This window comes from Carassius auratus, chromosome 16, assembly GCF_003368295.1.
Source record: "Carassius auratus strain Wakin chromosome 16, ASM336829v1, whole genome shotgun sequence".
NCBI lineage: Eukaryota > Metazoa > Chordata > Actinopteri > Cypriniformes > Cyprinidae > Carassius > Carassius auratus.
The window spans coordinates 7,758,035-7,780,462 of record NC_039258.1 but is presented as its reverse complement, the minus strand read 5'-3'; the positions used below and the strand labels follow the sequence as shown (position 1 = coordinate 7,780,462).

The 22,428-nt window shown below is 37.8% G+C and overlaps 2 protein-coding genes across 9 annotated transcripts; one reads left to right on the top strand and one right to left on the bottom strand.

Annotated features, from left to right (window-relative positions):
* The first annotated feature begins 1,601 nt into the window (after positions 1 to 1,601).
* On the top strand, positions 1,602 to 4,910 carry mrap2a (melanocortin 2 receptor accessory protein 2a). Its single transcript, XM_026283734.1, has 3 exons — positions 1,602 to 2,090; positions 2,582 to 2,681; positions 3,766 to 4,910. The coding sequence occupies exons 1-3, from the start codon at positions 1,973 to 1,975 to the stop codon at positions 4,190 to 4,192; spliced, it is 645 nt and encodes a 214-aa protein (XP_026139519.1). The 5' UTR covers positions 1,602 to 1,972; the 3' UTR covers positions 4,193 to 4,910.
* A 993-nt stretch (positions 4,911 to 5,903) lies between these two features.
* Positions 5,904 to 21,738, bottom strand: cep162 (centrosomal protein 162). Of its 8 annotated transcripts, none has more exons than XM_026283725.1 (28): positions 21,582 to 21,738; positions 21,176 to 21,241; positions 20,807 to 20,951; positions 18,778 to 18,870; positions 18,113 to 18,418; positions 17,357 to 17,509; positions 17,108 to 17,282; positions 16,923 to 16,993; positions 16,759 to 16,829; positions 16,083 to 16,113; positions 15,874 to 15,999; positions 15,624 to 15,785; positions 14,858 to 14,939; positions 14,539 to 14,779; positions 14,119 to 14,338; positions 13,866 to 14,014; positions 13,599 to 13,787; positions 11,627 to 11,764; positions 11,008 to 11,120; positions 10,785 to 10,890; positions 10,555 to 10,681; positions 10,189 to 10,457; positions 9,484 to 9,732; positions 7,770 to 8,419; positions 7,025 to 7,166; positions 6,758 to 6,856; positions 6,520 to 6,654; positions 5,904 to 6,369 (listed from the first exon to the last, which is right to left on the bottom strand). In XM_026283725.1, exons 2-28 carry the CDS (start codon positions 21,233 to 21,235, stop codon positions 6,148 to 6,150), a joined length of 4,524 nt encoding a protein of 1,507 aa, XP_026139510.1. In that variant the 5' UTR covers positions 21,236 to 21,241; positions 21,582 to 21,738; the 3' UTR covers positions 5,904 to 6,147. The 8 variants fall into 8 exon arrangements, with proteins under 8 accessions (XP_026139510.1, XP_026139513.1, XP_026139514.1 ...); XM_026283728.1 differs by having other exon boundaries at positions 13,599 to 13,781; XM_026283729.1 differs by having other exon boundaries at positions 16,923 to 16,981.
* Positions 21,739 to 22,428: the final 690 nt, after the last annotated feature.

Genomic DNA, 22,428 nt, shown 5'->3' with positions numbered 1-22,428 from the left:
AAACAAAGTAGTTGTGCTTTAACAATGAAACACACAGTGTCTCCACGACATGGCAGCAGCAACAATACTACAGCGAGAGATTTACGCCTTCTTTCTTTGCGCGAACATTTGGGCGGCATTATGCAAATCTTCCCACACATTGACGTAGTCATGTGGGGGCGTGTTGGAACGAGCTGTTTTAGGGGGTGTGTGGTTGACTCTTAATTTTATAAATCACATCTCTATGGATTTGAGACTTTAGTCTTTACAACTTTACAGATCCTCATTATGCGCCAAGAGCTTGTAACACTCCAAAGAGAAAGGAAAACTTGAAATCACATGAGCCCTTTAACAGCTCCAAGTGCAAACCTTATATATTTCAAAAATTCTTAATGAGGTACTAATATAATAACTGAATAAAATAAACAAACACTCCGGACAAAAATAATACAAAATGATGAGGCTAAAAGCACCGAAGAGCACGGTTATTTTAGTATCAGTTTTCATTTATTTATTTATTTTTCGAAGATAAGATAATATAAACTAAATGAAATGAGAAATGTTGGCTTGGCAACTAGCCTGAAATTAAATATATATTTTTTTTCTGTTAAAGTTTATTTTAAGTATAACAAAAGTTTTAATATAAATAATAGTAATGTGAGAAATGCATATTTGTGCATTTGCAGACTCATCACTGATTATTGGGTGACCAATTTTTTTATAAACAGATTTCAGACATGCTGCTTTAATTAGCTTGAACCATAAATCATATTTGTCTCATCTAATGTGAGAGGAGTCCCAGGGCTCAAGCTGCTCTGCCTGCTGCAAAAATAAACACTAACATGACTGAGCAGACTGCAGTATTCTCTATGTTCTTGTCTCAGTGACATAAGACATAAGATTGCATCTCCAATCAATAACTGAGCCAGGAACAGCACATCACTCAAATTACAGAACTGTTATCCAGTTGCGTGTAATTTTTTTTAATATTAACCCACGTTTGAAAGTTTAATATATTAACAACTGGAAAATATCATTAGTCTATACAAAAATAACTATACTTAAAAAAAAAAATTATTAAAAGTTGCCACTTCTTAAAAATAATTACGAATTAATGTCGTTATTTTGCCCAAAACAATGATTTGCTATTCAACGGATCTCAGTTCGTGTTCCCTGGTATTTGTTTCTTATCTTTTTATTTTACTATATTGTAATTATAAACACACTGATTTGAAGCGCAAATAGTTTTACTGTTTAAAGCGCGTTTGTTATATTTCTAACGTTACTCGTTATCCTTTATTAGCGGCGAATGAATCGGAAGTCTCGCACATTCACAGAAAATAGCTTAACCGCTCTGAAAAATAAGTGGATAATGAAACAAAATGGGGCATGCTGTCACAAAAGAAAAGTACGTTCGATGAACTGTATTTTTTTCTAGACAATAATTGTGGAAATAAAATAGATTTTATTGCAATACTTAGGTTAATGCCCCATACTGAAATAGCCTAGTAGAAATAAAAAAAAATTAAACTATGCTGTACCGAAAATATTAAAGTAAAAAGTATGACAAATGCTAAACGTATATTATAAATGTAAAAAATATCATAGGCTGTAAAATAAAGTAAGAATGAAAGAATCGCTCTCGGATGCCACCCGCGGCGCGTGAAATCTCTCCATTCACGCGCGAGCTGATGGATGAGATAGAAGCGTGATCTCATCATATTCAGTCTCCACTGGAGTCCTCACTAGTAGCACTACTTACAGAACGCCCACCTACAGCACATTTTCTTTGACTTTAGCATTTGAGCACACAGACGTGAGATGTTCGCGGGATAAGGATGAATTCGTCGGCAGTATCGGTGTTAAAACAGCTGCTTAGGTTCTCAGCTCTGGATGCTGCAGATGATTGTGAGATATCACCGACTGATGTGAGGTACCGTGATGTTTCTTTCCCCTAAGCGCACTTATTAGCAGTTTTGATCTGTGACTGAAGATGCCGAGGTTCCAGCATTTAAACAGCACTAGTATACCAAATCACAATTATGAATGGAGCTACGAATACTACGACGACGAAGAACCTGTGTCTTTTGAGGGACTCAAAGCACATCGATGTAAGTGTTTGCTGCATTTAGTCCCTTATACCTTGATGTGTTTTCTCCAGTTTGTCATCTTTTTCTGTAGGATAGTAGTAAAATACTATAAGATGCATGTTTAAATATAAAAATGCTACTTGTGTAATGTGTAATGAATAACAAAAGTTTATCCAGCCCACAGTACAATAACAATTATTCAGATATTTGTGTAAATATAATTGTTTATAGGTACATTGTGAATTATGACATTAAAACGTAGTATATATAGTATAGTATATATATATATATACACACATATATACACTGTACACACACACATATAAAATCACATAAAAAGTAGCAGTCATCTATCTATGCAATATGTAGGAACATTGTCAGTTAAAAATCGAAATATAAATTTATATATAAACTGTATTTCCAGTTTTGAGTAATTTGGGTTAATGCCAGTAGAGTCAGTAGCAAAAAAATCAGTTGCATTTTAGATCACTCAGCTTTGTTTCCTTCTGCAGATTCCATTGTGATCGGCTTTTGGGTGGGTCTTGCAGTTTTTGTCATTTTTATGTTTTTTGTTCTGACTCTTCTGACCAAAACAGGAGCACCACACCCAGAGTAAGTATAGATTTTAATATTCTGTGAAATACCAGTTTTGGTGATCAGGCATTGTGGCAAGGACAGGACAGAACAGACCAAACAAAAGTCCAGACCATGTAAATACCCAGTAGATCAATTCATCTCTCTCACATCTGCACCACAAGCACGATTTACTGGACCAAGCCAGTGTTTCAGCATGGGTTTTCGGTTTCCCGCTGCCTGCGTTTTGCCCACCTAGCTGCCTCATTATCCTTAGCTCCAGAGAGAGCTCTCTCTGCGTGTGTGTGTCCGAGTTTACAGCCTCCCTCACTCTCATTAGCTCTCTGCTAGGTCAGTGTCTCCGATGTAACACTTCTTTAGACCAACAAAGATTCTTTTCAGAAAACTTTGATTAAACAAACAACAATCTGAAATCTTGGTCCAATTAGCATGAAGTCTGGCAACTTTAACCTTCATAAACTCAGAAATACAGGCACTGCGACAGTCATTTCATTTCATGCTGTTTTAATCCAATCAATCCTTGCATCTGTTTTGCCGCAAGCTCATGTTTATTAATGCGTACAAATACCCCCATATGCATGCACATACACAAACACAATAATTATCTCTGTCTTGTGTACTGGTAACCAACCAGAATTCATTTAAAAGCAAATTCATGCCCAATAATGCCCTCTTTCTACATTCAAATGTACTGGCCAAATAATTTTAAGGGCGTTTATTGTTTATTGCATGTAATTATCCTCAGTTATAATAGTGCAGCACTATTAGTCCCCAGCCTCTCGTCTAATGGAGCAGTTGGGAAGCTTAGGGGCCGGTCTGACAGTCTGTTTGATGCTCTTTTAATTAAACTGCTCTATAGATGTGTCATCCATTAACAGAGTCCAACAGAAACCTCTTACACTCAAGATCATTGAAAAGAGAGGATAGGAATATGTGCTCCCACACACACACACAGACACAGGATGAGGATAGAATATAAGATGAGGGTGCTCCCACACACCAGAAGCACCAGTGCTCATTTTACCTCTATTAGAAAAGGGAAATAAAGCTGTTTAAACCTGGTGATGAGGCAATGAGTTCAATATCTGTCTCAATCTCTCAGGGCCACGGAGCCTTATGAGAAACGAATGCGTCTCACAAGCTGCGCCGAGGGTCTGGGCCGCCAACGTGAGGCAGACCCCCGAACGAGTCTCTCTCGCCCATTGCTGGAAGAGTCCCGGTCTTTTTTTCACTGTTACATAAACGAAGAAGAGCGAGAAGGAGGCAGGGCCACTGCTGGTGCCGCCCATGGATGTACAGGAAGCGGCAACTCCAGAGACCAGGTGGAAACGGTCGGCCTAGCTGTGCAAAGCATGGTCATGGACACCAGGGCGGAACGAGAGGCGGCACTCTTGGCGCATTTTAACATCCCCAACTTTGTGAACTCAGAACTGAATTCTGTGTTGGGGGATGAAGATTTACTACTTGGTGATCCACCGATCATCATGGAGGAGGCCCGTCCACGCTGTACCCATCATATCATTGACTAATCCACCCGTTTAAAGGTGCCCTTTTTCACTCAATACCGCTCCATTATTGTTTTCAACTCAGCCTGTGATCTCGAAAAGTGAAAAGTGATGGTATTTTGCTTCAAAAGCTTAGCTTTTGCAGCGCGCGCTTTAAGGCTGAGCTATTTTCTGACATCTGGGGTCTACAGTGACTCATGATGTCAGGCCGCAAGATAAAAAAAAAAAAAAAGGAGGGATTGCACGAAAGGGATTTGGCAACTGTGTACTTGACAGCAGCGACAGCATGCTAAAAGACTGTTGGGAAAAAATGCCAGATATTTCAAGAAAAACAATGAAATCAAGGGAAAGGATGTTGTTTCCGGTTGTAGGAAGACATTCCAGTAGATTGCAATACATTATTGGTTCCAACTTCATTTCAACTATCAGCATGATTCAAAAAATAAAGGAATAAAATAAATTGATGTGCAGTAGGAAGATGCTTTATGCAGCATTGTATTCATGTAACCTAATGGAAAATTTGAAGCGTATTGCCTGGTTCTCTGGCCTTGTGAGCAAATGCCTGTGTAGAAAATAGCTCGCTGTCTGCACCTGTCAACTGAATCAGTGGCTTTCTGCAGAATATCTGGAGTATACTTGTATACTAACTCTGTCTGAATACAGCTGCCTGAACAATTGAATTACAGTTCTGTCTCCCATTTTATTGAACATTTAACATGTCAATAAAATTCCGTTCAAAGCTTCCTGTGGTGAAATCTTCACTTAAATCCACACCTGAAAGAAACCTCACATTATACAGCTTGTGTTATTACTTTTTGACCTGACTTTTAGGCTGACAAATGATAAAACAGGTGACAAATAAAACACACATTTTTGAGGGACCAATATTGAGAACAGAATGTCTCAACTTGGTTTTGAAAGTTGCTACTTAGCGACCACTGAGCAATGTCCTGGCAACCACTGAGAACACTCAGGTGACAGGTGATGAGAAAGCACCACTTATTTCTTCAGAAAATGTAAAAAAAAAAAAAAAAAAAGTCTTTAATATACTGTTGTAATCTATAGTGCAGAACTATGGGATCACATACGATGGTTAAACCTTAAAAACATTCAGTACAGTAATATATTACAGTACAGGTCATTATTAACTATCAGCAAAATAAAAATAAGCACTGTTGAAAATTTTTCCTGGTGAGAAATTAAAAAAAGAAATGACTCATGATTTACAGAGTGACATTATTTAACCTTCTAACTTGCAGACAAATAATTATATATATTTTTAATTGCTTTTATCAAGTAAATTTGTCACTTAAATTCTTTATACTCCACGACTTCTCCTCAGATGTATTCCTGTGTGCCCAATTAAATAATATTTTATCAGGACCCATGGTGTTTATAAACAGTGCTGCATGCTGATCAGCTCTTATCAATCATCACACAACACTGCAGCTCCATCTCCAGCCTCTTACGCAATTTATGTTCTTTAGTAGTTTATTAGCATTCAGACCATGTCCTCTGAGCCCAGCATTAACGAGAGTAATAAATCATGACGTCTGCAGTATTTGTGGTGCGAATGTACTTTTAGGGGTTGAGCTTTTGAGTTCAGCATTTTTTAGAACTCTTGGGTGGGTGGTGTATCAAGAGAAATGTTACTGCTGTTGCTTGTTCAAGTAGCCTGGATTCTGCTCAAGCAGATGTTGCAAAACCCAAAGGAGCAACAAAACAGGACAAAAAGTACAAATAACAATTAACTTTAATACAACATAACATTTGGATTTATGCTACAATTTACTAACACCAAACTGTTTGTATTTGATGTTAGACACCCTGCATGTTCCTTGACAATAATTAAATAATGTTTTTACACTATATTATAATAATAAATATTCCCACAGATTTAAACCAAAGATTAGTTCTGTCACAGGAATTCTGCTAGCCAGAGACAGAGGTTTGAGTGTTTTGAGTGAAGCAAAGACAGCTCAGGAGCGGAGGGGCAGGTATGTGTGGGTGGTGGTGGAGGTGTGTTCTGGGATGGGAATGACTACACCCTGTCTCTGGAGCTCACGAAGCACGTCCAGTATGGAGTCCAGCTCCAGTCTGAAGACCTCCAGCTCTTTAGCCCTGCCTTGAGCGAGTCTCTTCCAGCGCTCCAGCTCACCCTGCTGCTCCTGTTCCACCACCCGCCGTGTGTCTGCAATCACCTGGAAACACAACACCACCTGACATCAGCGCATATAATCAAGGTGCAGAAACTATATACTGTAGTGGAACAAAACACTAGATTTGAACTGAAGTGTATGTATAGTGCATGTATGTGTGTGTGTGTGTGTGTGGGAATGTGTGAGTGTTACCTGCTGAAGCTGTTTCTCACGCTGAGTATAACGGAGCTCCATGGACTGAATCTTCTGCTCCAGGCTAGTGAAGTGTCGTAGTTCAGGACTGTGAGCTTCTTTGGCCTGTTTCAGCTCTTCTAGAAGCTTAGACAGCTGTTGACATACACATAACAGGAAATCATGAAGAGGACCTGAGAAATCCTACAGAATCTGAAACTGAATCACCAAACCTGGGTGGCAAAGTCTCACTCATTACCTGATTCTGCAGGGTTTCCTCTCTAATCTTAGACACAGCCAGAGCATCTTTGGCTCCCTGGAGCTCCTTCACTTGCCCCTTTAAATGCTGCACTATGATCTGAATAGAGAAATTCAGAATCCAAAGCTTTATTATCTGATGCCTTTACCCAAAGTGACTTTTGCAAACAAACCCATGACCTTGATGTTTTTAGTAGCAGGCCAAGGCAACACTTAGCACCAAACAAATGCACATAGCCGTATAAATAGAACTGTTGGAATGACCAACCTCCTGTGTGTTCACTTGATTCGTGAGTTCAGCGACTTTGGAGGAGGAATGCTCAAGGGCATGGCTAGCCAGGAGGCGTTCAATCTCTTTATGATGCTCAGCCTTGACCGAGGCAAGCTGCTCAGCATGCTGCTCCTGAATCCTGAAAAAAAAGAAATTATTTTAATGCATTTAATGCCCCATTAATTGAGATTCAGAGATGACTGATTCTGAATAATGTTACTGTAAATTTATATACATTCTTTACATCCTACAGTGCATTTCAATTCTTCAAATTTTTTATATTAGTATAAAATAAATGTTATTATATTGTTCATATTATTATTATTTTTTATTATTATAATGATGAAAATAAAGCTTAATTATTTTTTTCATTTTATTTTAGGACCAATAACAGTTTACAATTCAGCACATTTAAGCCACTAATCCCCAACTGCCTTTATCTTATTATAATGTATAGAATTTTTTTTAATTTCAGTTTTAAAGTAAAGCTTTGAAGCCACTTGTTTATCACCATTTGTTGTGCTGAATATTTATGCTGAATTAACTGTTGGGGCGATGGGTTGATTTTCATTACTTTTACAATGGCCTTAATGTTCTTGATGAAAAATATAATTATTTTTAAGGAATTTGTTTTCTTTTAATAGGGCCTTGTGTGCTACTGTTCATGTTTTGTTCAGAACACTTCAAGGGTGCTGTAAAAGGTTTATAAAAAACATGACTGAAGCACTCCAAAAGACTTTACCTGAGGAGCTGACTCTGTGCATGTGTGACTGCAGCCTGCAAGGAAGCTTTCTCTTGTTCTTTCTGTATCTCTAGCTGTTCCAATCTCATCCTCAAACTATCATTCTCCAGTTGCACCTCTGAGATGTGTGATCCTGAGAACGCTCCAGGATGGTAGTCTTTCTCATCTTGGGTAGGGGGGAAAGTCTCAGCTGCAGGTTTTTTGGGCTCTTTGGCTGTACCAAAATGCCGCTTGGGCTCATTGGCGACGCGATCCAAGCCAGGACCTGACAGCATGGTTTTCCTCTCCCTCTGCAGGCGCTCAACAGTACGGCTCAGCTCCTGAATGGTGCGGCTCTTGGAGCTCAGTTCCTGGGTCAGTCTCTCAATGCGGGTTGCTTGTGCCGCCTCCGCATGGAGCTGGTGGCGTGAGGGGCTGCGGGCAGGCTTGTCTGTTTGCGTCAAAGACTGGGCCTGACGGAGTTGTTCTTGCAGAGAGGCCACCTCTGCCTTGAGGGAACTCTCTTGCTTCTCATAGGCCTTCTTCACTTCCTCCATTTCTGCGTTCAATCCCTGAGTTTGTGACAAAGTTTCTGATGAAATTACTTGATTGTTCTGGTTCTTCTCAGCCAAACGCTGCTCCAGATCGGAGATCTGCTGTTCATACTGCAACTGAAGATGGAGAAAAGGACACATGCAGACATATTTAATTGAGCTGGCCCGAAATAAACTCAAAAGTAACAATTCACTAAAATGGGACAGTCTGAACTGATTCTTTATAATGAACCAAACTTACAAATTCTACAGTTTTTATGGACTAATACAATTTGCATTATAATAACTACGTTATTTACAATATTGTTTTATTTTCAAAACAATATTCTTTTAGTTTTATTTTAAAGTTTGAGGCCAATACAAATAAATAAATAAATAAATAAATATTTTTATCACTATGAAAAACTGTTACGAAAGATGAGTCCTCTGCACAATCTATTCACACTTCTATTCCAAATGAATGTTGTTCTTTTGAAATTTCCATTAATCAAAGAATTATATAAAAAAAAGATCAGTTTCCATTAAAATAGCATTTTAAAATGATTTCTGAATGTAACATGTAACACTGAAGTCTGGAGTAATGCCTGCTGAAACTCAGATTCGCCATGAAAGGAATAAACTACATCTTGAAATATATTAAAATAGAAAATAGTCTGTTAAACTATTATAATATTTCATGTTATATCACTGTTTTTATTGTTATTTTTTATAAATGCAGCCTTGGTAAAAATAGGAGACTCAAAAACATAAAAAATCTTAATGTCCCTGAACCTTTGAACAGTAGTGTAGTATGTATATAAGCAAATATATAATATAATAATAATAATATAATATAAGTTATGTGGGCACACAGCAGGGTTTACAAATGAGAGAAATGATGCCATTCTGATAGCACACTAAAAGCCCTGCGCAAAATGACTTTAAATAGAAACCTAATTTCCTTGGCAAAGCTTTTTTTTTTCTAGAAATAGATTGATCCAGCTGTGTGCTCTGGTAAAAAACATGCTTGGAAAAAAGTAAGTAGTTTTGAGTTGCTTTCTCCATTACTAATTAAAAACGAAAACACTGTACTTCAGTCAGTGAGCTCACAATCACCAATTTCCAATAGTTCAAACTAATATGGATTGAATGTTTAGTGCTTTTAAACTAAATCCCATTTGTATTAAATCTGAAATTAATACTTTGATTCTGTGATACTCTTGTTCCATCGTTCTGAGACTGCGTTTGGCTGCTTCATCGCGGCCCTCTAGCTCCGCCTCAAGTCGATGGACACGTCTCTCCAACAGAGCTGCTGTCTGGGAGGAATGAGGGGCAGTTGGGGGACGAACATCTGATCCATTATCTTCTGTTCCGGTAGACGCAGCGGCCAAGATCAGGGCTGGCAGGGAGTTTGGATGCCTGCGTTTCAAGAGCTCTTCCATCTGTTTGAGCTGAGTCAGGAAATGGAAACATGAGTGATAGATGGAACAGAATGCAAAGAGTTCTATTGAGGCAGCTAATGTTAATTATTGCAACACACTCAGGAAGTGGAATAGAAACCCAGCAGACAGTGACAGGAACATTTTAAGGGTGTGGGCAATGTTGCAAGCCAGACTCGAAACCTACATGAGCAACCAACTTAAAGAGAACAGAGAGAGCACACTTACCATTAAGCCAATTAAATTTAAAGTTATTAATTTAGTCATTCAGTTGCACATCAGTCAAAGAAAGGAGTTTAACAGAAAGAGAAGGTGGTAAACAGAAAGAGCAGACAGATGGTCTGTTACTCACAGACACGGTTGGATAATTCCACCTCTCAGCAAACAGAGAACAAAGAAGAACGTGCCCTGAATTAGCTGTACCTGCAGAATAAGATAACAAAAGTCTGTGGAGAGTGTGTGTCTGACCTGTCGTTCCAGGTCCTGGATTCTTTTAGCTTCACCCGCTCTCTCTTTTGCCTTTCTTTGTTGCTCATTGGCCCTCTTGCTGACTTCCATTTTTAGCTTTTCCACCTGCTCAGTGAGCATTTGAGTCTCGGCGGTGGCGGCTCGGAGCCTGGCCGCATCTTTGTCTAGTAGCTCCTGGTTCTCGGCATACCACTGCAGTCTCTTCTTCAGCTCTGTGACTTCCTCTCGATGTTTTTCCTGGAGCATCTTTAGCTCGAATCCTTTATCACCTGGCAGATACATCCAGATGCTTGTTATCATTATGATGACAATTACATGGCTGAAAACAGACTGCCACCATAATGTTTCCACATCTGAAGCTGTTACCTGATGTATAGACAGCCTGAACTCTGGCAAGGTCCCGCTCTTTCCTCATCATGTCCAGGTCTACATGCAGTGCTTGTTTCTCCTGTTTTAGCCTATGGATCTCATCTTGCAGTCGCTGCTCATTTTTCTACACACAAAGACTTTTGTATCAGGAGTGCACCTTGTGACCTAGAAAGGCAGCTTACTAGGTTTTGGAAGAGCTGTTGACGTACGTACTGCAGATCAATTACCTGTGCGGCTTGTACCTGACTTGTCAAATCTGCAATGTTGAAGCTTTGGTCAGCAACGTTTCTCCCTCCGATGGTTCTTTGAATGCTGTTCAGGTTCAGTCGGTCCCTGGGAAATTAATATGTATCACTTTTATATGAGCTGCTGCAAAGAACAGCATGAATAGTAACGACCCGCTGTGATATGTATTAGATCACTATACCGGCAAACTTTTAGAGCACTGACCTGGTGAGGGCAAGCTCAGTGAGAAGTCTCTGGTTCTCCATGAACAAAGCCTCCTCGTTTTGTTTGCTTTGAGCTTGGAGTGCTTTAATTTGCAGATAAAGCTTCTCGTTCTCCTTTATAGTTAAAATCATCAGAAAGAAGTTTCAGACATGTTTTCCTCTGAACCTATTTGTGCGCATATGAATACTAATGACAGAAATGCAAATATATTCAGTGCATGTTCTAAACTGTATATAGTTCAAGAAAAAAAGAAAAAAGAATTGGAATTGGTTTCTGGAAAGGCCACGAGTTCTTCTGTAATTACAGAAAATGTGAGAAGTAATTATCAATGCTATTCTAAATTCTGGTAATAGTGCTGGTAATAGTGTCATTTTAATGGAACTGGGTTTAATTACATGCCTCATTATACTGTAAAATGGCCTAAAAAATAAATGACTACTGAGTTTTGTGTTGTATTATTCACTGACATTCGTAATAGCTCACCAAAAGAAAGCATCTAGGAATAGAAATAAGAAAATTAAACCTTTATATAATGAATGCATGTCATAAGAGCCATGTTTCAGAATGCCTCATTCTAATATATGTCAGAAAATAAGCAGAGACAGAGAGACAGACTTACCTGATGGTAACCCTGAATCAGAGTCTCCTGTTCCTTCATCTCTTTCTTTATCAGCTTGAGTTTCTCTTCAGTCACAGGGTCCAATGCTTCGCCAAAACTCCACTTTCGCTTGTTACTGGCCTCCTCGGCACGGTGTAGCTATGGAGAAAGCATTTAACGGTTCAGAATCTAACTTGGATAAATGAGGATTGCTTGTTCAGATTTTAGACAGTTTTTAGGAACAGTAACTAAATATTGAAACTACTAACTTAAATATATTTTTCAATAGCATGGAAATAGATTTTTTTTTTTTTATATTGTAGCTTTTCTATTCAACGTTTTTCTTTTTGTGACATTGCTGTAACATTTGCATAAGCCTTTAAACAGAGTGGGCAGAGATGGGCTGTCCTCCTCCTAGTCAGTCTTTCTTCAATAGCAGCTTTGTTTAGACAGGTCCATGTAAATGAATTGGTTACAAAACAGCAGCAAAAAATAATTTGAAATCATTATACTTTTCACTAAAAATAAAATATAAAATATGTTCCAGGTAAATATGGCTGTTTAATCACAATGATTTCACTATTGTAGGTAATGGTAGTGAAAATAATTTAGATTAATGATTTAAATTTGGTAAATTATTTTTTGCTCATGTCAGTAAAAATGTAAGTTTTTTTTTTTTCCCACACAAATGAAGAAAGTTTGAAAAATTCATCTTCTCTTTATTCTAAATATGGAGGAAACATTTTCATCTTTTCATTCTTTTGAAGCTGGTTACCTGGCAAAAATAATTTAAGACTAGGTAAATGTAAAAGTGAACAGAGCTTTTTGTGTTTTTCGGATCATATTCAGAAAACCTCCCAAGAAGACAGCCAATTTGTAAAGGATGGAGCATTCACGTAACACTGCTGCATCAGAAAAGGCACTTCTGTAGCTCAAACTGTAGAGCAATGCACTAGCAATGCAAAGGTTGTGGTGGAAAAAATAGCCTTTAATTTTATTAGAATCAAGTAACAATAGGAAGTTAAACATGAATGATGATTATAGTTATCTTAAGCCTGATTAGATCAAATAATCATGATTAGGTGGTTATTTAATTTCAAAAGGTCTAATGATGTAGTTTAGTGGCTCAGTAAGGAGTGAGCTGTTCACCATTGTGCCCTTAACCCCAGGTTTCTCCAGGAACAATTGTCCTTCAAATATGTTTATGGTGCCATTCGACAAAAGCACTTTATATAAGAATTATTGTTCCTTAGATCTGTTGTCTATAATCACTATGTATACTTCACCAGAAGGGTAAATAAAATGCTGCATGTCCCATGTCTTATGTTCATTTCGTTTGAATCCAAGGTTGAATTTTGTTGAGGGTCATTATTTGCTTGTGCAACAAAAAGCACTACCAAATACTGAGCACAGCATGGCTTTTTTTTAAACCATACTCAATACTTTGAGGGTATTCAAAGAAATGCCTAGAACAACCCTTACCTAATGCATTTATGCTAAAAGCACAATTAATCATCGCTAAGAGTGCTGAACAGCTTCTTAAACAGCATACAAGTAAAAATCTCCATGTGCAGAGTAGCTACAGGAATTTGTTTGCTATAGACATCATGATAACTTTACCAAAGCATTCACCTGCAAGTAAAGCCTGCCCTTTTTACTAAACACACTTATTGTGGCACACATATAATTTCCCCCACATTCACATTAAGGAGAGCAAGAGTTTTCTATTGATTTTTTTAACAAAAGATACAAGGTCATGAGTGCTTTAAGGCTGGATAAATAGGCCAGGAAAATAGATGAACTTGAGTGGTTTTTAAGTTATCTGTCAGCAGCAATTACAAAGTGGTAAAGCAGCTCCATGAGGTTTATACAAAATCTGACCACATAAAATTACCCACCCTTGAGGTAGAGCCATGACAGAATGATCCCCCAAAGAACAAAAGTTTCTTACATTTAAACATTTTCTAAGTTTTACAGCTATACAGGGGCTCACCTTGCTCTGTAACACGTAGTTCTCCTGTCTCAGGGCTGCAAGCTCTTGCTTGTGCTCCTCCTGTAATTGTTCTTCCCTCAGATGGAGCTCTCTCTCTTTTTGTGCGAGCTGGAGACGGAAGCGCTCCAGCGATGAGCGCTCCTGCTGAAAGGTCGGACCACCATCCACCTTCTCATGCATCACCTGGTGCTGACAGACAAACATAACAGGAAATGAATGAGCTCGGGGTTTTGATTCAATGCTCTGATTCAGTCCCAGTTAACTCACTCCTGTCCCTGCTTCGGATGAGATCCTGTCTGCTCGAGGAGGGATGTTATCCTGTAGACTGTGGGCTTCAACCTGATGCTGTAGGAATGTAGCAAAGGACTGCACAGATGCAACCAGTTCACTGCTTGGTCCTAACCTTGTGTCGAAGCCTGTAAGAGATGCAAAAAAGGTTAATTACAAATAATTATAATTGCATTCTTTGTGTTATTTAATTTTGAGGTTAAATATATGACCGTTTTGGTGACCCAGGTACCTTTGACCGTTTGTGTTTGGCTGAGGGTCTGAGTCTGTTTAGGGGGCTGGTTCTGCGTTTTCCTCTGTGTTAGAGGAGATGGAGGTTTAGCAGCTTGGGTGGTTCTACTGGGTGCAGGTGCTCTGGGTAATGGCCTGCTCTCGGGTTTCTTGGACCTTGCTGATGGAACAGGAGTTTTTCTAGAGTAACCGGATGCAAACGCATTGTTTCTGGCAGGAACCTGAGAGAGAAGTTAATATTTCATTATAAGCTATATAAATGTGATAATCACATTTGATGTGAATAAAAAGCTATCATTTACTTTGCAAAGTCCGTGCTCCTATCTTTCCGTTTTCATTTATCAAAACCCCAGAAATTACAGGATCTAATTTACAGAGGAAATTCATGAGGCAAATGACTCATATTAGCAGAGTCTCTAACCTGGCGCTTCTTGGGCTTGACAGGAGGTGGCTCCACGGAGGAGCTGTCCTGTTCCTGCATCAGCCGTTTGATCTCCTCAGCGATGCTCTTCTGAGTGTACTGAAGAGAGGCTGGATGTTCCTCTCTTGTAACACCAGCTGTATTACCCCCTCCACAGCCCTCATTAACAGAACTGAAAGGGCTCCCATCTGAAGACATCTTTAATGGACTGTGATTCTCGCTGCCTCGAGGCACAGCCTCACTGTAAGACAAAAACGTCTAATGCTGTTGAAATGAGAACACATGACTCATAGTGTGTGAATGTAACTAGTGAACTCACATTATGGGCTGGAGAGAGAAGCCACGGGTGAATCCAGAGTCTGGTCCAATCGGACGCATCAATTCCTCAGCAGTGGGTAAATCTGTGGTGCATAAACGAGACCCTGGTGACAAAAATTTCACCTAGGCCGGAATCATACTAGCCAATTTTCAGTGGTAAGCTTTATTTAGAATGATAGGGATCTGGTGTGCATGGCTGTGTCTCTCTGGCAGCCACCAGTAAGTGGAAAATAAATATTCTTATTAACGCTGAAAACAGCTGTGATGCCTTAATATTTTTGTGGAAACCATGATATTTATTTCAGGATTATTTAATGAATTAAAAGTTCAAAAGAACAGCATTTATTTGATTGTAAATATTTACAAAAAGAACAAAACTTATGTTCTTGCTTTGGCAAGCTTTACATGGATTTGCTTCCAAAACAAGGCACTGAAGAACATGTGGGAAAGAATTAGAAAGAAATGCCAGAGGCAGTAGTTTAGTCCACCACCCCCTCCGTTCACATTCAATCAGGGTGACAGACCTCCAATAGAAGACTTGGATATTCCAGGAAAACTAGTCATTGTGACATCCTCAACAAAATCGAGTTGTTTAGAGTCAGCTAGCGGGACTCCTGCCGCAAACAAAGCCAAAGCTAAAAACCTCACGTCCTTCAGTTTCAAGCATAACTGGAAGCATTTGTGGTGGAAAAGCTGCAAATCAAAAGTTCTAACGCGCAGGCATGCCCACAGTGACTGGCAACAATTAGCTAGGTGCTGATTCTGACCTGACTCCACGGTGGAGGCAGGCTGAAGCGTAGAGAGAGAGAGGGGCGTCCTGCTGCCCTCGGCTCGTTTGTCCTCACACTCCCCTGCTGAGCCGCTGATCTGCCTGTACGCCTCCTGCAGTGCCTCCATCTCACTCCCTCCACTCTGACCATATGATTGAACTTACATATGGCAGAGAAAATGTTAAATCACTTGTTACAAGTTTACTTCAACAATACAAGCTCGAAGCAAAGAGACAGATTCTCGAACCTGCAGGTTCCAATGATGGCATCTCTGTTTGTCTGATGTCTGGCCATTTTTCTGTCCTGGGTGCCAAACTGGGAACTGCAGGAGGCAACGCTCCATCCGTGGAATTGAGAGAGTCATGCAGTGACACTTGGATATACGAACAGTAAGAACAGCCTTTCACCTCCTGATATAACCATTTTCAACATTACACACTGTAAATTGTGGTTTACCTTTGGCCAGCATCCCTTGCCTTTCAGGTTTCTTAAAAAAAAAAAAAAGAAGAGCAGGAAATTGTTAAAATTAGGGGGCGTACAATTACATTATGTTTTATATATTCTAAATTATTTTTTAAATGTATTATAAAGGTATGAAAAAAATCATAAAACAATCAATGTCATCCATAATTTTATAAAAGATCCCATCAGCCCCCCATAAGAAGATGACTGACCTAATGTAGAATAAAACAGCTTTTTCAAGGCCACCAGTGACTACAGTAATTACCTCTAGTCAATTTAAGAATTTGTCAAATTTAATATTAACACAGAGATAAATTACTATTGGCGTTTTAGTGTAAATGTGTTAAACACTTTACATAATTATTTTATTTACAAGAACAAATGCATAAATATAAATAAATGCATACAAATTTATATAAAACAAAATAATTGCAAATATTCATAACACACTCTTTTACGAAATATTTGCTTTGATAATTTGTCCAGCACTCTTAAAATAAAATATTGTTTAATATGAACTCATTATTTCTCAGGCAGCATATATTGCAAGATGTAGATAGGGACCTGCATTTGTATCCATGCATCTCTACATAACTCACGACTGAATTCACCAGTTTTTAAGTCAGAGCTCATTTCATAGGCTTACAGTGCATTAAAAATGTATATTTACCTTCTCTTGAGGCACCTTGTCACTTTTCTCACTGGCCTCTTCCTCAAAATCTTCACTATATGCAGGCGATGCTGACAGAGAAGCAATATACAAGTGTTTTATTGCCTCAGAAAGCAATAACAACAAAACACATCCCTTTGAAATTCTCTCTGCTTTGCTCTTACCAGGAGAGTCTTTATTATTTCTCTGTCCTTCTTCATTTGTTAAATCCATTTCTTCTCTTCTGAAAGGAACACTATATTTAAAAGAAGGGACATATACAAATGCTCCAAAAAGAATCCTAGGAATTAATTGTGCTTTAAGTCACATAATTAAAGTTAAAGTAAAGAAATGTCATTTCTTGGTGCACCTTTGTGGGCTCGTGAGGGTGGATGGCTCCTGTTCTTGATTCACTCTGGGATAGTCAATGGAAGATGATGATTCTTTCTTCAGGTTGGATAAAAACCTGATATTCTCATCCTCATCCAATGTATCCAGCCCTAGAACACCTGTACTTGATACCATACCAGACACCATTACAGAATCTGTAAAGAAGCAATTTACAGGTCAAATAAAGAGAGTGAAGATAAATATTATGAAATGGTTAAAAGAGCCTGACCTTCAGGTTCAAGGCTGTCTCTGCTAAAGATGACTTGGTCCCTATTCCCTTCATCCTCCAAGAATAGCTCCTTCGGCTGTTCTTCATCCACCTCCTTAATGGACGGAGTCTTCCTCAGAGACTTCAGGAAGGACTTTCCTGTTGATGACATCCCTACAAGTCAAGAAAACATAAGTATTGCAGTGGCCATTTTTCCAAACCAGACCTTTTTAAAAAGTACCACATACTATAAAAGTTATTGTTTGTTCTTTACCCTTCAAATAAATAAAACTATCCAGAACAGACTTTTATTTCACAAGCCACTGAATTTCTAAAAAATTCTAAATGTCAGAACATACAAAAGAATGTCTACAGAGTTTAACCGACTTATATATATATATATATATATATATATATATATATATATATATATATATATATATATATAAAAGATAAATTATTATGAGCAAATCCACTGTTTGATATATTGGCCCACTGTGTGGCACATTATTATGCTGAGGAGCACATATTCAATTAACTAGACATCAGAGAAATTACTAACTGGCACTACATGTTCTTCAAACAGGCACTATTCCAAGGATTTGTTTACAGCAAAAACAGCTGCAATTACATATAACCAAAACAACAGCTCTGGTCTATTGTGCTTAATTACGGCATATAATTATGTATTAAGGTAAACTTATGAAGAAATAAAGCCAATAATGGTAAGTAAACTCTCACAAAACATTACAAATCTAAATAACAATCTACTATTACCATCTTCTCTCTCGACTGAATCACTAGCATCACTTTGCACAGACAACTCATCAGAACCAGAGTGAATGGGACTCTTGTGTCCTGATGTACTGGAGGGGTTATCAGGCGCCGGACTTGGTACGCAGCAAGAGTCTTCCTCTGAGACCCTCTGCTCCTCTACAGAGTAACTATGGTCAGGTGATAGCATCTTCTCATTTACTGCATCATGTTCAGGACTCGTGTGGTGGGATGCCCTCTGATTGGACAACTGGCTCACCCTGTCAAGTGCATTGCTACGAGGTTTAGGGGTGGGTTTAATAGGGACTACTTTTATATGGGGTAATGAACAAAGGAAGAAAAACAACATGAAAGAAGTTCGTAAAACAGGTAGAAGCCACCAAATGAGAGTTAAAATCATAAAATGATCAGGAAAAAACTAAATGACACTTAAAGTTTTAACCAGCTACTCTAAATGAGTTGTTTTCAAGTATGAAACCTAAAAAAAAAATAACACAGGACACATGTTGACATCCATTAAAGATCTAAAATAATATCCAAGTAATACTATGGTAAAAGGGTGAAGTGTGTGGTTTTCAATGTTACTATACTTAAAGGAAACCTGTTTGAAAGCAGTATTTTTAGCAATTATGTTGCGTGTACATCATCGACTACTGAATAAGATGTACCCAGAGGAGGGCTTTCTCGGTGTCTGGATTCCACCTGAGGGTCCACAGCTTGGGACTTTGTAATTTTAGTAAAACGGCGTTTAGTGGCTTTTTCTGCAAAAGGGATGGGGGGGAAAAAAGAGAAAGGCAGAATGAAAGAGAGACGATTATATCAAATAGAAAAAAGAAAGGAAGAATTACTAAAGCTTGATGGATAAAATGTGAAATTGGACAAATGACATATTAAGTGGTCCCTGTGGGGCACTCTTTTTCATCTACTGAAATGCTAATAACAGTAATAGCAGCAAATGATACATCTCTGTGCACAGCACTTTAGATGTTCAAGAAAAAGTGAACACAACCTACATTCTTGGAAATATTACTATTTATAAGACACAAAAATGGTTTACTGCTTAAAACAGAACAATGTGTTTACAACACACTTGTTGAACAGAAAACTAGACTTACTGATGTCTCTTAGATCTGCCTATGGAGCTCATTTCTTAAAAAAAAAAGCTAATATATCAGATACACAGTACTGTTGAAAAGTTCAGGGCTTGTAATATTTTTAATGTTTTTAAATATCCTTAGAAAAAACTCATACTCAGCAGAGCTGAATTTATTTAATCAAAAATAAAGTATAAATAGTAATACTGTGAAATATAATTGTTATAATTTAAAACAAATGCTTGATATTATCATATATTTAATATATCAGTAGTTTATTCCTTTGATGGTTACTCCTGTCTTCAGTGTGACATGATGCTTCAAATCATTCTAATATACTGATTGATTTGGTTCTCAACAAACATTTTTGTCTAATTATTATTAATAATGTTGAAAATGTGTATCATAAAATCTTTGTGGAAACTTTTCAGAATTTCCTGATGAATATATATTTTTGATCAGTTTAATGCATCCATGCTGAATATAAATATCAATTTCTTTCAACAAAATTTTTTTTGACCTAATGACCACAAACTTCTTAACACCCATGCAGACAATATTTAAAACTTTAAAAATTCCTCAGACTCAAAATGCATTGAGAGGAAAAGCAAAGCAATACACTACTGCGTGTAAAAATATCAAGAATAATACACATACCTTATAATTTCAGAATGACTGAAAATAAAGATGTCTTATCTCAGAACTACAGAATGACTTTGAGAAACAAGTAATATGTTTATGTAGCAAACAACACCATAATCACTGAGGGATGGTAAAACAATGCACAATTAGTTTAGGTATTTTCTTTTTATGGCACACTTCTTTACTGTTGTTCAGATATAAATGCACTTGTGACAGACTTTCCCACAATATTTTGTGTTAGGTGTTGATATTAGCACCTATCATAAATTGCTTTACGTCCCTCAATTGTAAGTCAATTTAGATAAAAGCATCTGCTAAACGACTAACTGCAAAGTCAATTTACATGCAAGCAAGTGCAAAGGCACTGGGAAACCCAAATCCCCAAAAAACAAAGCAAGCCTATTAAGAGCATGTGATGAAACAAGAAAATGGCAGCTCTTCCATCGCAGAAGTAATTAGGCTGCCTAGATGAATAACAGCAGGTGATGACTTAATCAAGTGTAATAATATCAAAAAACACATGCATCAGTTGATATGTAGATTTGAGTTATAATATGTAAGCCAACAACATAACACAACAACAGACGGCTATTCTATTTAATTTATTCTAGTCAGAAAACTAACAAAACAAACAAAGGCAGTGCAACTACTGCTTTGTGTTTGCTGCCCTCAAGTGGACAAATTCTAAACTACAATATTTGATGCTTGAACCCTCAAGATTATTATTAGACAGATACACCTTCCTATTCACACGTACACACACACAATACATTTATTACTAGAAGAGCATGCGTCCCTGGAAATTTGAGATAAAGTATCTTGCTCAAAGGAGATCTCTGGATTTCAGAAACTCTTTCAAGGTCTGAACTGTAAACCTTTGGGTTTCATATCCAGGACAAAGATTATGCTAAAGATTTGGCTGGAGATTTAAGCCAAGCTCCTTTTGGACTCCAGCACTCACCTGGTCCCTCTTCACTGTAATCATCATCCTGCCACCACGGCACAGACACTGAAGCCTTCTTTACTGGCCTGACAGGTGCTTGTCCCAAACTGTCAAGAACACTAGTATGCCTGGTGCCCAAATCAACAGAGTCATCAGAGACAGACTGGAAAAAAGCATACACAACAGAATAAAATGTACCTGGAATACTTTGCTCAACAATAATGTAACGCATGTTGTCTTTCAATTAATACACTTCATATAGAAAAATTAGAAAATAATTTGAAAAGAACACGTGTCATATAACAAGAAGCACGAACTTTCACATATAATATGAGCATATATACATAGTTAAACAGAAAACTGTCAATAGTTAACAAAATATGGTACCTCTTTCAAGAACTGTTCAAACTGCTGATCCAGCTCCTCTTTAGTCAATCTATGAGCCATAATTCACTGAAACATTGCGAGACAAACATCAGAATTAACTAATAAGTTTTATAAAACGTTAACGTACAAGTGCTATATAAGAATAACTGCATACAAACAAGTAAACAATGCTAAATCACATTTAATACACATCCTAAAAGAGTCTGGAAGAGAGACAGAAGCGTCTATTCGCGCTGAATTATAAACAAACAGGCTGTTACTGAAGAAAGAGAAAATGTTTATATTGTGTGATTCTAGGTTTCGTTATTAACGTTAGCTCACTAACGTTAGCTTGTTTGTTATGGCAACCGAGCGAAACGTTCAACTGTTAGTCAAAGTAATGGAAAACAGGAAGCAAAAGACTCACCCATACATAAGGAATTGAAAAATGAAAAACGCTATGCAGTAAATAATTTAATGTTCACATTGTTTTGGTATTGTTACTGTTTATCATAAAGTTTCCCGCTACAATAACCGGAGGATTACTGACAGTTTATTGGCCATGATACGGCTTCTTCTTCTTCTTTGGCTGCTTAACGGCGGATGCGTACTAACTTAGCGCACTACCGCCACCCTCCAGATAAATTGTGCCTGATCATCACCATGGCTTACATCTTTGGAAATAATGTAGCCTGCAAGCTACCAAAAAAATAAAATGAAATAAAAAGCAAATAAATAAATACATAAAATAATAATAATAATAATAATTAAGAGCCTTGTCGAAATCAAAGACCACAAGTGTGAGTATTTGGACAAGGCATAAGTGAAATGGTGAGCGAGAGAGCGAGAGAGAGAGAGTCAGAGAGAGTAAATTATCCTCAAAGTACAGAGGAACACTACGACCAATGCATGCAGGGTAGAATTAGACCAAAACCCTCTACTAATGTGCATTGAGAAATGAGCCATCAAATTTTGGAAACCCCTAAAAATGAGTGACCCCCAACTCTACTGACCTTAAAAGCCATGAAATGATTCCTGCAAAAGTCCCCTGATTCAGATGCTCCCGAAGCTGCAGAAACAAACTAACATGACTAACAAAATCCAGCATCAGGACTCTGAAATATTCATCCACAATAATCGGCCTAACCAAATGATAAAAGCAAAAAAATAAAATGATCTAACCTATTGGACTGAAACAACAGAAAAACAAAGTTAACTTGAATGTTATTTGGCCCTAAACAGATATTACACTGCAGTATATCTGAGTACAGTGA